The 15,060-nt window shown below is 39.7% G+C and overlaps 1 protein-coding gene across 1 annotated transcript in view; it reads right to left on the bottom strand.

The window, feature by feature from the left end:
* Positions 1-2,533: 2,533 nt before the first annotated feature.
* LOC125452775 (hippocalcin-like protein 1) overlaps positions 2,534-15,060 on the bottom strand; it is a 56,468-nt gene continuing 43,941 nt past the window's right edge. The window contains exons 2-4 of the mRNA XM_048531603.2: positions 10,270-10,668; positions 7,635-7,740; positions 2,534-3,629 (exon numbers count right to left, since the gene is read on the bottom strand). Coding sequence (XP_048387560.1) covers positions 3,532-3,629; positions 7,635-7,740; positions 10,270-10,647 — 582 coding nt within the window. The 5' untranslated portion in view covers positions 10,648-10,668 and the 3' untranslated portion in view covers positions 2,534-3,531. The remainder of the gene's footprint in view (positions 3,630-7,634; positions 7,741-10,269; positions 10,669-15,060) is intronic.

Below are 15,060 nucleotides of genomic sequence, written 5' to 3'. Positions count from 1 at the left end.
CCATTAATTATTCTTGCAAGGCATTCGGCTCTTGAAATGAAGCAGGAATAGGACGGTTCAAAGATTACAGGCACCATGTCTTCGCTTGGTATCTGAGTTTAATACCATACAATTTACAATACCATTTCCTAAGGTAAATCTATGATGTGGTACGGATGATCATAGGTCACCTGTATGTTGTTGGAATGGAATATTTTCCTGTTGATAATGCAGCTGAGTTTATGTTGAAATGCCCTCTATGTACGTGTGCACAATCCATAATGCCCTGACCACAGGCAAAGCAAAGTTGGCAAGGCCTCGGGCCTGGGCTGTAGGGCTGAGCCTCATCAGGGGAAAGGAAGGAGGTCTGGCATATATTACATTGGTAATGGTCTTAATCCAGAATTGGTGAGACGTTCATCGTACCCACACCAGCTCTATTACCTAATGCCAATTTCCTGCCACGGCCTATATCCCTGTACACTAGCCCTACCCAATAATCATCCATTTCTCACATGAATGCCTCAATTAAATCTGCTTTAACCATATTTCCAGGCAGTGCATACCATAACCTAACTACTTGTTATTTGCACATCACTTTAAAATCAATTTTTTTCCATTTGCAAACAGTACAGCTTCTCCCTAACTATTCTACCCAGGTACTGATAATTCTGAAGACCTCGATCAAATCCCGTCAGCTTTCTTTGCTTCAAGAACACCACTCCCAACTTCAGGCTATCCTTGTTATAATCCAACAGGTCTACTTGAAATCACTAGCTTTTGGAGTGCTGCTCCTTCGACCTGATAAAGGAGCAGCACTCCAAATGCTTGTGGTTTCAAATAAACCTGTTAGACTATAACCTGGTGTCATGTGACTTCTGACCTCATCCACCCTCGTCCAACTCCAGCACCTCCACATCAATCTTTCCTTGTAACTGAGGGTCTTCATTAGTGGAACCATTCCTGTGGATGCATCTTGTGAATACCTTTGTGGGTTGAGGATAGTGAGGTGGGGGAGGGGGAAAGAAAACGCTGTAAACAAGCCAATTACATAAACATTCAAAGCAACTGTCACCCTGGCAACCATTGGGATTGAATGAGCACTCACCTACAGGTCACAAGGACCCACCCCAGCCACAATTCTGTGATGGAGTCTTCGGCCATCCTACAGTTGCAAAGAGCTGAAACCCCTGACCTAATACTGGATGCTGCCCTTGGCTTTCTGTATTGGGGACCATCTCCCTTGACTTTACACAGGACTACTCGCCTTATGCTGGAGCCCATTTGCCAGATGCATGCAGAGTGTTTTGGACATATACGCAACTGGCACATGATGCAGGTGAGAGATCGAGATAGCATAATGTCACATGGCAACACATCCACCCCACTGACTGATCACTGCTAACGAGTCTAGTTTTGAGAGTCTAGTAAAAGGCAAGACAGAAGCAGAGAGGGTCTTTAAGGTTGAGGGGGAAAAGTGCAAAAAAAGCAAAGAAGTGCAAGACGCAACAGGGATGCTGTGAGTATCAAAGTAGGTGCATCAAGTGGGTGCAAAGTGAGTGGAGAGCTAAAAGAGAGCAAGCGAGGAACCTCAGGAATGCACTGTGGTTGAAACCATGAGCTAAGTGCCTGTGTGGCATAACAATAACATTCCAATGCCAAGTACCAGTGTACACTATAGTTCAGCACTGAAGTGCACGACAGAATTACAAAGCAGCTCAGCGAGGGGAGGTTGGTAATGTCCAACAGCAATTTCTGTGGATGCTTTATCAATGCTTGCAGTTGCTTTGAAATGGTGTTTTGAATGCTTCGTCAGCTCAAGACACCATTTTAATTCTTGGATGTACAATCATTATATGAGGACCTATCCATTTTACAACAAAAAAGAACCTGTATAGATTACAGGACTACGGTCAGTCAGAAATGACTGACTGTCAGTTTTACTGCTCAGTCAGGAATTTGCGACTTCGCCTACCAGGCATGGGAGGGTAGAGCCCTTTCCAAGGGATCACTAAAATTCCACTGACACTGACAAGAGATATAAAGATACAAAAATAGGGCTGAAGAGCCACCTCCTTTGAGCCCACTCTGCCATTCACTATGGCTGTCTAATTCAATAGGGTCTTCCTGCTTTTCTCCTCACTTATCTTTTGATCCCTTTATCCCGAACTGTATATCCAGCTCTGCTTTGAAATTATTCGGGATCTAGATAGCTTGCTGTGGCTAATACACAACTTTCCCCTACCTATTTAATCTCCAAAAAAGTAAAACAAGAGTTGATAAACAGAACCAGCTGTCCTGCATTTGGGAGCAATCTCGGAGTGCTCCCGTAGAATCAAACTTGCGGTAAACCTTGCTGGTTACTAGTTTCTAAAAAAAAGAGCAAGATCATCATCACTGTGAATTATAATCAATGCCGAAATAGTAAGTGGTGTTTAAAACCTACATTACAAATAAAAACATTTGTTTGTGCCACTGAACTGGTGACATTTCTTGGGAAGAAGAATCTGTATAGCGGTATTGCAGTTGACATTGTAAATGAACACAAGGTCGCTGACAAGAAATGGTAGGCTTTATTTTACTATACTTCTCAGCAGGAGGCAGATCTCTAGTAACACTGGGGTACACAAGACTTGAACTACTGGCAGCTGAAAATACAGAAACATTCCAGAAAGGATGTTGGAATACATCAGTAACAGCGAATAACTTTCTGATAACATGCCCCTTGCTCCAATAATCCCCGAGAGCAATAAATTTAATATTTAATTCTGTCAACATAAATTGCGAGTTTTGCCTTCTTTACACGATCCTAAAAACAGATTTTGCTTGATTTATAATAAAAAATTAACTTAAATTTGTGATCAATATATCTTACATAATAGGCAAATATTAAATGCTCTGATGATTTTGATGTGTTCAGTCACTTCTGAGCAAGATTAAAAATTGTATGAATATGTATCAAGCCAGCCTTGAAATAAAATACAGGGACAGCTAAATAGCATTACTTTAAATATATATAACTTGCTTTCAATATTGAACTACATTCCACCAAGACTTTTTTTTACAAAAAAAATGCCCAACATTTCTCAAGTGGAAGCAATTTTCTTACAGAATAGAAGCATAGATGCTATAGTTGCTTTCACGATAAGCTTTTAGGCTGTCAGCTACATTCATTGCTGTTGCAACAGCTGACTATGATCCAGCTCAAATAAACATTTCCATAGTCATTCATTGAATATTTACAACCCCTCTGTACTAACAATTAATTGAAGCTAAACATCTGATACATTAACTGCATTCAAAAAAGTCAAGACAACTGCATGTAAACATAACTTTAAACTTTGTGAATATCTGTTGAAATGCTCCATTGCTGCATTTATGTAACTGCAAGAAAAGCAGAATGTCAGCCACTTTATTGCATGATGCATTAAAATCTGACAACTGAATCTGTCCACCAAACCATTGGGAATGAGTGAAAGGCATCTGCTGCAAGCTAAGCTTGAATGACAAGCCAGTGGTTCTTCATTAATGTCCAGGCAAATCTTTTAAAAGTCAGAACTGACTTGCGCTACTTGGATCACACTGTAGTAGTCGAACTATGGAGGGATCACTCTTGGCACCTTTTATAAATTCTTCAAGAGATAGTTTACCTGAAAACACATTTTTAAAAATAAAGAATTATGACCATCCCACAAAACAATACCTATAGACTTCATCCAAAGTCCCCAACAGTACTGAGGTGAAAATTATACGTGTGTTGCATGCTGTAACAAACTATAAACTTAAAGTTGATTTGCAGTGACAGTGCTGTTTAAGCTCCTTGACTTTGTTATTTAATTAATAGTTTAATTTATTTAACTTGTCACACCTAGAGCTCATTTATTTGCAAATCTCAGAATTGGAGGCCTTTGTCATCCATCCTCACCTTGGTTTTTACTCATCAGCATTCACACAAGGTCATGAGAGGTACTGTGCTAAATGAAATTTTGAAAAGGGAACATGTTCTGCCTGGATGTAATTTCAATGTCATTCATTGTTCAACAGTCACTGCCTATGCCAGCTCACTAGTTACAGCTTCCTACCAATAGGGGCACTGATGTGCCAGTTTAGTTTTCTTTTCAAAATAAAGACCATTTAAAGTAGTAGATAATTTGTTCCATCAGGGTCTGCTCCACTATTCAGTGAGATCATGGCTGACCTGATAACCCTCAACTCTACTTTCCTGCCTTTTCCCTACAACTCTTGACATCCTTATTACAATCAGTCTACCTTAGCCTTGAACAGATTAAACAATCAACAGCCTCTACATTAAAGAATTGTACAGATTCACTACCTGTGAAAGAAGCATCACCTTTCCTTCCCATTCCGTTATAATGTGGATGTAGAAACTTATTAACCAAAAACAAGGGTGGGAATACGATTTTAAAATTAGCAGCAAATTACATCTGATTATACCAATGTCTTCTCTGCAAAAACTAAACAAAATGTGGATGCTGTAAGTCAGGAACAAAAGCAGAAGTTGCTGGAAAAGCTCAGCAGGTCTGGCAGCATGTGCGAAGAAAAATATCAGAGTTAATGTTTCGGGTCCAGTGAGGAACCAAGGTTCTGAGGAAAGGTCACTGGACCCAAAATGTTAACTCAAATTTATTTTCTTCACAAATGCAGTCAGATTTGCTGAGCTTTCCAAGCAACTTCTGTTTTTGTTCCCAATATTTTCTCTGCCTGCTTCACCTGGGGAGCATACTTGGTCCTCAGCTGCCTTTGTGCAATAAACAAGGAACCAACTAGGAACATTTAAAATTCCTTGTGTATTTCCGGTCAACTTTTCATTCACTGTGCATTTTACAATATCTGAGCTCTTAATAAAATAAACTGTTTCCATAGTATGACAACATAATTACAGCATGATAAATATCCATCAATAGTTATATTGTTAAATTCCCTATCAGAATTAGAACAGAAATAAAAATGACAACTATTTTAAAGTCAGGCATTTGAAGTTAACTGTATGCACCCTGGTCCAATCTGAGTCTATAATTCATTTCTATTCTATGCACACAATCACAAGGAATAAATTGATGCATCATTTTTCATTCAACTTTACTATTTCAATATCTCCTTGTTCACCTGTGAGTTTAGATACAGACAATGCATGGGCACAGCTAAGCCAATAGGTACAGTTAGATTTTAGTGAAGCTTTATAGTGCAAATTAAATTGTTTGAGCAGTTTGGCATTGGCAGCTGTAAAGGGAGGTTACTAATGGATTTGTAAATAATAGGATCACCAGGGCTCATTGGGACAAACTGGAATTGGTCGATTTACAAAAATGCAAAGTAGTGTTAAATTTGAATCATTGTTCTCAAACAACTTGCTGAGCATTAAATAGTTCAGGAGAATTTTTAAATCATTTGGTTTGCATGGCCTAAATTTCTGGCTCATCCCCAAAGATTTTCATTTTGCTTTTGGAAATCTTCAGTTTATTTTTAAGTATTTTAACAAAAAAGATGTCCTCTGTCTTTGATGGATTTATAGGACTAAGAGTAAATTGTCCCTCAATTCCATATTATCTTCTATTCAATTTTAGTTAGAGTCGAACAGCATGGAAACAGGCCATTTGGTCCAACTCAGCTGCTCCGAACAGATACTCCAACCTGACCTAGGCCCATTTACCGGCATTTGGCCCCTATTCCTCTAAACTGTTCCTAATCACACTCCCACCCAGATGCCTTTTGAAAATGTTGTAATTGTGGTCACCTTTGCTACATCCTCTGCCAGCTCGTTCCATACAACGACTACCCTCTGTGTGAAAAAGTTATGCCTCGGGTCCTTTTCAAATCTTTCCCCTCTCTGCTTAAATTTGCACACCGCGCCCCCCCACCCCCCAACAACCAGGAAAAAGACCTTGGATTTTCACCCTATCCATGCTTGTCCACCTTAAATCGCTCTTAGACTGAATTGTAGCAGGTGAGCTGAAATAGCTGTTTGACCTTAGGATCACACTAGCTTCCATCCTGATGCAAATTACATTATCCCTTTGATCATGGTGTATGTTTATTCTCTTAGACCTCTTTTCAGTCAAATTGTTCAAGCGTCAGGTGATCAAGAATCTGACCAACTATCTATGATCCATCAAAAGTTTTTGCCATTTGAGATGGCAAATCAAATAGGGTCTCATTAATGACAGTATCAGTATTAGCAGCCGATATTAAATAGTTACCTCTTACAAAGGATATAATAGTGAATCAAAAACACCACTATTTCTCCTATTCCCATCTCCTGTAACAATATGCATTTAAAGCAATTTTGACAAAGATGGTCCAAGGGACTTCATAAAAACACACACTAAATGGACAATGAATTGAAGGATGATCAAAAGGCATCAATGTGGATCACGAGGAGGACAGGGAAGGGAAAGTGTGAGTGGTAAAGGTTAATGAGAGAATTCCCAGAGCTAACAGCCCAGCCACTGGACAAAAATGGAAACAGTGCAACACAGAGTCAGCGTCAATGACTTCAACCTTCCCTTTACCAATGGAACGAATCAGAAGTTTGTCCTGGACTGCATGCCGGACATGATTAAAAACAAAAAAAGTTTCAAGAGAGTGTTAGATTTGTGTCAACATGGAGTCTGCTACTATATTCTGAATGACACCACCATATATCAACTGTGTAGGTGAGGAACAGGATGGATCAAAAGAAAGCTCTTTTGGAAGCTCTAGAGGTGATAGTGCATGGTGAAAAAAAAATCTATGGTTTTAATTAGATAGATAAGCACAGAATCCACAGGAATATGCCTATTAAGGTCAATAGGGGAGATAATATGAAGAACAATGGCATGTCAACAATGGAAGGCCACAGAAAGGCAGAATAGCAAAACAGGATTATACAGAGATATCCTCTGTGAATTTAATGTAAAGCTGCCATAGAAATTCACTAACTGGCCTGCAGTCTGCATGCTGACATGCAACTAAAAGGAATAGAACCTAGAAATGGGGTCATTGTTTCAAATAAGGAGTTGTACAATTAGGGCAGATTATGAGAAGTTTTATTCTCAGAGGGTCAATAATCAAAAAGCAGTGGAAGCAGAGTCTGAGAATATTAAGGCAGGGGGTGGTAGATTCTTGATAAGCAAGGGGGTAAAAAGCTTATCAAGGGTAGGCAGGAACGAGGAACAACTAGAGCCACAACTGAATGGGACAGCACACTCAAGAAACCAAGCAGCCAACTTCTGCTCCATGTTTGAAAATTGCTGCAGCACATCCTGTAGATGATACACACTGCTCTCCCTGGCACAAAAATCAGGTGAATGTGGTGCCACCCACTTGTACCAAATCATATTAAGTTTAGAATGTTGTTGGACTTGCTCTCAGTAAGCAATTACACACTTCAAATCACACATTGAAACTCCAAACACAAGGCCAATGCTAAACTGTACCTGCTACTCTCTAAGCAATAAACCAACTTGTCATATGATTTATCCAGGCTCTTGCCTTCCCCCATTTTCAAAAATATATACAGACCCTCAAAATGGTTCATTTCAGTGTTCCTGTCTCACTATGAACATAAACATACATTCATTTTAACACTGAGCATATACTGAAAGGAAACTGCAAACACTTGCTTACAAATCTGATACACGCCGTTTGTTACATACCATCATTGTTGGTGTCCATCTGCCTAAAAATCTTGTCTGTTCGTTTTTCGGGCGTAGATTCATCTTCTGGCATCTTCATCACAGATGATACCATTTTATAAATTGCCTGACATCGAGAAATGGGAGTTGGTTTATTTCTCAAACAATACCGCAAGGCCTTTACACAAATATTTTAAAAGCAAGCACAGAACTAAAACATTCAAATGCTGTGCACGGACCATTGTAAATCCCGGACATTACTTTCCATATACTTTAGCATAGAATGGCATGATTTTTCACCTGGTTTTATGGGGTTTAGAATCAGAGGGCATAATTTTAAAACAAAAAAATAGAGGTGAGTGCCACTTAGGTCAGAGATGTGGAGAATTTTGTTTTTAACTCAAAAGGGGTGTAAATCTTTAAACTCCCCGACTCCAGAGGGCTGTTGAAGCTCAATCTTGGAGTAAGTTTAAGCTAGACATTGGCAATCAGGCTTATCAATTGTGCACAAGGCTATGGGAATGAGGTAGCCGTAAGACATTGATGTATTCAAATCAGCCATGACTTTTTTTAATGGTAGGGCAAGTTCAATTGGCCAAAGGCCTACTCCCGTTCTCGTGTTCCTACCAACTCTTCTTTCACCCACTGGGAAACAGAGGCCGACACTGTCCTAACAAATAAACATGCTATTTTGCAGAGAATGCAATACTCAGCAAAAATACATTACTGACTTAATTCTAGCCCACATAAAACTTATAGAATAATCATCAACATTGCTTTAAGTTCTTAAATTGCTCTCCTTACTCCCCAGCCAATTGATTCCCTACTAATTAGTTAACATTTTATTTTCTGCAGTAACAAGCAAGCAGGAACTGCAATTACATGTTATTTTAGTCTGCTTACACAAGTTATTGTAATCTGGACACATTCAAGGTGTAATGTGAGAAATATCATCAAACCATCCAAGCATTAGATTGCTCAAGTAAAGGTATTAAATTCTTCAGGTTAATAAGGGATTCCCAGCATACCAGGTGAGACTGGCCTCAGACCTTTGAGAATACAATGAATTGCCAAACCAAATTGTTATCTTCCATCTGAACAAATCTTATTAGGTTGAGTGACAACACCAGATTTGGCAATATATTTTGGATTTCTGAAACAAACTCCATTATTGAGCTTTGGCAAGTATAAATTAGTAATTATTTCTGTATGGCGGTTCCTCTGAACAATCAAATTCTGCTACTTCCAACATAGCAGACAGAATAAAAATGGTAAACCCTTTGACATGTCTCAATCCTTATCGTTCATACTGCCACAAGTGAAGAGTGCAAGGCAATTTACCACTGTATGCAACATTTCATTTTCTCTTTTCTATCATAACCACACACATTCTACTCCCACTCTAATCAAGCTCAGTGAAGTCAAATTACCTAAGCTAGCTATTTAACTTTCCCATAAATCACAGACTTGTACACATTTACTTCAAAATTCATACGAATCCCTGTCACTCCCATTCTCATCACAAACCATCCCATTGACAAGCTTTCCATTCCGTCCAAATTGTTGGAATGAGTGAGGAGTCTAAGCTGTGGGAACTTGTTTCCCTTCCTCAATACACTCTATGAATATAGTACTATGGAGTTGAAGAGAAAAATGACAGGATGCGGAAGGACTGGAGGTATAGTCAGTCATGCAAGATGTCTAGAAGGATCTAGGCCCAAAATGTCAGCTTTCCTGCTCCTCTGATGCTGCTTGGCCTGCTGTGTTTATCCAGCTCTACACCTTGTTATCTTAGATCCTCCAGCAGTTCCTACTATCTCCAATACGACTTGTGTTCAGTCTCGCACTGGGTCAGAACTTGTTGACATCTTACGTGACTGACTCTACCTGCAGTCCTTCTCCATCCTGCTATGTCTCTCTTCTTCACAACTCCACAGTACTCCATGGTACTACATTCATGGCCCCAGTCACACCCTCAGGACCTTACATAATTTTTCATGTGCACGCTGTGGAAACCTCTTCTATTTATTCTCATCATATGCTGTTTAGTATTAGCTCAAAAAAACTCAACAATGGCTAAACCAAAATCAAATCTCTTCCTCCTGCCTGCACCCTACATTTCTTCAACCTAAATTTCAACATGCTGACTGCCTTCAAAGCTCAGAGGTATGGACATTGGCATCTTGTTTTTATCTGCTCTGAATTTCCACCCACATATGATATATGGCCGAGATTCCTTTCTTTCAGATTACTGCATTATCTAAACCATATCTCTCTGCTCCTAATGTCACAATTTCTCAATGTCACTCTTGCCTGCTTTCATTCTCTTGAAACCCTTGACTTTTCCAAACTCATTTCTTTCCTCACTCCTGGATTTTTGTATTCCAGGAATTGGCAAATCTGTACATTTCACTTTCAAATAATCTATAACGGACATAACTTTACAAAAAAAAACAAATAAAGTATTTTGGTCAGCCAAGCTGCAGCCAAAGACAATGGACCCATCAGTCTGCCCAAGTTGGAACTGGGTGGATTTTGGAATCAGGATTGGAGGAGTGGTGCAGGGAGACAGAGACAGTCTCTTTGCATTAGGGGAGAGAATGAGAATTAAAAACAAGACTTGTACAATTTGAACAGCATTTATCCCATGGCATACCTGTACAATCTCCAGCATTTCACTTCGGCTGATGTACCCATTTCCGTCCAAGTCATACATACTAAAAGCCCATTTCAACTTCTGTTCCAGCTTCCCTCTGGATGTGACACTAAGCGCAATTATAAACTCTCTGAAGTCAATTGTACCATCGGCATTTGTATCAAAGGTACGGAACACATGCTCTGCAAACTTTGAAGCATCTCCATAAGGAAAGAAATTTGCATAGATTTTCTTGAACTCCTCTACAGTTAAGTGTCCACTAGGGCAATCTTTAAGGAAGCCTTTGTACCACTCCTGAAGCTCGTGATCCGTGAATTCTGTATTCTCTCGCAGGTCCTGAAGCACTTCGGGACGCAGTTTACTGTTCTGCTTTCCCATCCTCTTGGCTTTGTTTCAAATCTACACAAAACAGGAAACACATTAATGAGTGTTACTGCAGAATAAGCAAACTAATATAGCTTGCAGATAATGACCCTACACTTGTGTTGCAATAGGATTAGGCAAATATAGTGTTGAGCAAAAGAAAAAGTTAGAAAGTCAAGATATTAGATCCATTTGGTACCTTGTGAAAAGGTTGTGAAATGAGCGCTAAGAGGTTGGAAAAAGAAAACACAAAGAAATCCTGTAATGTAGAACATAAAACTGTCCTGTATAAATACTATTTAATAATCATTAAAATACCCCAAATATTCAGGAGGTTAGTGCTATCTATGCAGAGAGAAAGAAAGAGTTTACAGCTGCAAAAATCCAGGCTGGTCTGACAGTCAAACTGGTGGCATTCATTGGGGTTAGATCGGAAACCAACAGCAGCTTCTTGGATCTATAGAGGTGATTATAAACGCTGAAAATAAAGAGCACTGTCACCAGTTTCCTGCTTCTCCGATGGTCACGTCAATGGTCATGAACTTCTTCAGTTTTAATCTCACTTTAAAAAGCCCCAAAAACTTTACATCCTGTTGACCAAGTTGTAACAGTTTTTGGGTTCAGCAGGTATAGTCCAGGACAAACAATTTTATACTTATGAAATTTCAGATTTCTCCAGTGTGATAAACTTTTAGAAGTTCTGCAAATTAGCCCAAGATATTTCTGTTTCATCAGTCCCACGTGCGCATTCTAATTTTTATTTCACTCTCTCCCGCTCGCTATTCTAATCATTCTACAATCAGTTCATTTTGTTTCCTCATTTGCTGCCTGAGAATTATTCTAATGTGCTTGGCCGTTTATCTACTTGAGTGAAGTCGCTATCAAAGCTGTGGTTGGAATCAAATTAATGAGAGAAGGTGAAATTCATGCCATCAAGATTGCTGAATCTTTGAGGGCAACTTTCTTCGACATTAGAACTATCTGCTGCCTAATCGTTGTTGGCTGCAAAATCTGAGTCAACATCTTGGCTTCTGAAGAAAGTTATACCAGACTCTTTCCAAACTGAGGCTGCCAGATCTGCTGAGTTTCTCCAGCATTCTGTGTTTGTTTGAGATTTCTAGGGTCTGTAATCTTTTTGCCTTTATTTTTGGCCAGAACTGGAAAATATCATGGAGGTAACTGGTTTTAAAAAGCATGTGCAGAGACAGTGAAAGAGGCTCTGAGGAAAGCACGGTGGGTCAACGGTTAGTACTGCTTCCTCAGCACCGGGGACCCAGGTCCGATTCCAGCCTCGGGTGGCTGTGTGAGCGCAGTTTGCACGCTCTTCTGCATCTGTGTGGGTTTCCTCTCATCTCTGGTTTCCTCTCAAAGTCCAAAGATGTGCAGGCTAGGTGGATTAACCATGGGAAGTGCAGGGTTACAGGAATAGGGTAAGGGGGTGAGTCTGGGTGGGATGCTGTTCAGAGGGTCGGTGTGGAATCGATGGGCCGAATGGCTTGCTTCCACGCCAAAGGGAATTCTATGAAAGAGAAAGATCAGTGATAGGATGGCAGGCAAGAGAATGATTAAACGACAAATGTGATACTATAAAGGAAAAAGGGGATGATAACAGGACAAATAAAGATACAAGCAAGCTGGGTCTAGAGATTGAATAAACAAATGGGACGATTACCAACACCTGGTGCCAAGAAAAACAAAGATGGCAGCAGTGAAACATTTGCACAGTATCAAGTTTGGAAGCATGGTGTGTTCAAAGTGAAAGAGGAGAAGCTGCGTTAAACCTCCTGTTGAGTTTGAGTTTAAACGGAATGAAGCAGGAGCCCTGACAGTTGAATAATCCACCATCTCAAAAAGAACAAGCAGAGCAGTAGGTCCTAGGCTACCCGACCAGCCTGCCCGAGGGTATGAAATACATTCCAACTGACTGATCACTTAAAATTCCAAGCTCTCAAAGACATTCTTTCATTAAGGCAACCAGGGATCATCCAATATGAGACACGTGATTAGGAATTTCTGATGGATAGGAATCCACAGCGACTTTGTTTGCACAGTTACTACTTATAAACTGGGAAAATGACAGATTCATTTTAAATGGAAATTCAAATGAATGAAACTCTAGCAAATGAAAAACATCACTGTCAATCATATTTAATTATCAATAGCTCTTAGTATTGATGGACTGAATAATAAAATTTGGTCCGTCCCTGCCTTGCAACAAAGTTAAAGCCATACTTAATAGTAGGAAATTTAATACATCACAATGTGACAACTCGAGTTTGTTGCCATGCATAAAGTACGCTGCTTATGGCACCCACACTTTCAAAATTACACAGATTACAGTTTCTTCAGTCATTTATCTTGAAGGGTAGAGTGTAGCTGCATTAACCATCTCCCAAAGGAAAGCAATAAGTGTTGAAAATTGGGAAGGCTGGCGTTTAAAATTGCGCATACATATTTAGGCAGCAAAATATTATCTCAGCCCATGAAAGATCACATGTAAAATCACGTGCGGTTTCAGGGTCTGCACCAAAACATTGGCCTTGTCAGAATTGCAGTGCAAAATACCACCAGAGCTCCAAAGATTAGGTTATGGAGGAGAGTTTATGTAAATTTGTCACCCCCTCCCCAATTTTGCAAGGAACTGATCAGGTAGGTGGAAGAAACAAACAAGCATTCTCCCCAGTGGGACACAAAAAGATAGAACAGAGACATGTTGTTCAGAAAATAAGTTAGAAAAAATACACCTTCAGCTAAGGCTGGCAGAAAAATGAACTCTCTCCCAAACAGGATACCAGTTCAATTCACTAGACCAATAGATTTTTGCTATTAAAGCAAATGTGCTGATCCCACTGACAGGCAAGTCACACTGTACGTGTGGATTGGCCGGTCCTAGTCAGAGTGTCTGGCATAGAGTCCTACCTTATGATTACGCACATCCAATGCATTTCTGGGTGGGCGGTCGTGCAGAATTCCTGGCTCAAAAACATGCCCATGCAGATATTTTCCATCTCCATATGGAGAGCATGTAAAACAGACTGGATGGCACCTTACAGGTGCTTCAACTACATCTCCTGAAGATGCGAGAAACCTTACACTGTCATTAGATAGCAGGCAAATATTCTTCACAGTTTAAGAACAAACATACTAAATGTAGGAATAAATTCAGAACATTGAATAAGCCACAATACTTTGTGCAGCTTTAAAAAGGTCACCCCTTCTGGAAAAAGGATTAAAGTCAGTGTTCAGAGTAGATTCACCATTAATGCAGTAGGCACCCAAATAACTCTTCACATCTTCACACTATACTAGGCTGAATTAAAAACAATATTCACAATTGTCATGTTTAATATAATACATCAGCAGCGTCAGGTGAATGTCTAACACTGTGCCATGCTATTTGCAGTCACTGTGTCAAAGGAGATACCTTTAATAAAAGCTGAATGAACTGCAGATGCTGTAAATCAGAGACAAAATAGAAATTGCTGGAAAAGCTCAGCAGATCTGGCAGCATCTGTGGATAGAAATCAGAGTTAACATTTCAGGTTGAGGGTCACTTAACCCAAAACTAACTCAAATTTCTCTCCACAGATGCTGCCAGACCTGCTGGGCTTTTCCAGCCATTTCTATTTTAATCTGCCTGTAAGAAATAGCTTTGTTTATTGGAAGTGGGAGCTGCCTTTTCAATTAGCAATGCAAGGGTTTGACAGCCAGAAAACTGCACAAGGCATTTTACGTACTCCAGCTTGGGCACTTCTTCAAGATGGGCAGTAGCAGCTGGTCTTGCACACACTGCACAAGATAAAAAAGAAATATAATTTATTCAATAACTGAAGGTCAAATTATGTTCATCCCCATTCCCAAAGGGCTTAGATTTGAACTGAAAGGTCTATATAAGATGTCAAAATTATACAATTCTACTGGCAAAGCTTACTTAACACAACAGAATTCTCCATCCCTCCCCCCAACCAATAGTTTTGCAACATCAACTACCATTTGCTCCAAAAGCCAGTCAAGGTACCACAACTGCACAACTGTGAAACCAACCACAAGATATTACACAAGTCACCTCCCTTCACCCTTGAACAAGATGGCCAAACCTTGACTGAAAATCTCTGGCTTACAAATCTCTTCTGATATTCTTGAACAACCAATTCCCACTACACCTACCACACCCCTCCCCTCTTAACTCAGCTCTAGAAAAGCCTTAAAATTTCCCAAAAGGATCAAATTCTAATGAATAACACCGTGGTGATATCTTCACAATCCTATGTATTAAATATACCAGGCAAACAAAGAGAAATACAAGGATAGACAAGCTGGGATGCAAGTTTTTGATTTTATTAAAAAAAAGGAAAGGAGGAAAGAAAATAGAGTACAAGGCTGAAAAGTAACCGAGACAGCGATCGTGTTGAAACAATATTCAAATGC

This window comes from Stegostoma tigrinum, chromosome 4 (genome assembly GCF_030684315.1).
Source record: "Stegostoma tigrinum isolate sSteTig4 chromosome 4, sSteTig4.hap1, whole genome shotgun sequence".
NCBI lineage: Eukaryota > Metazoa > Chordata > Chondrichthyes > Orectolobiformes > Stegostomatidae > Stegostoma > Stegostoma tigrinum.
The sequence above is the reverse complement of the archived record's forward strand: the minus strand, read 5'-3'. Positions and strand labels throughout refer to the sequence as shown.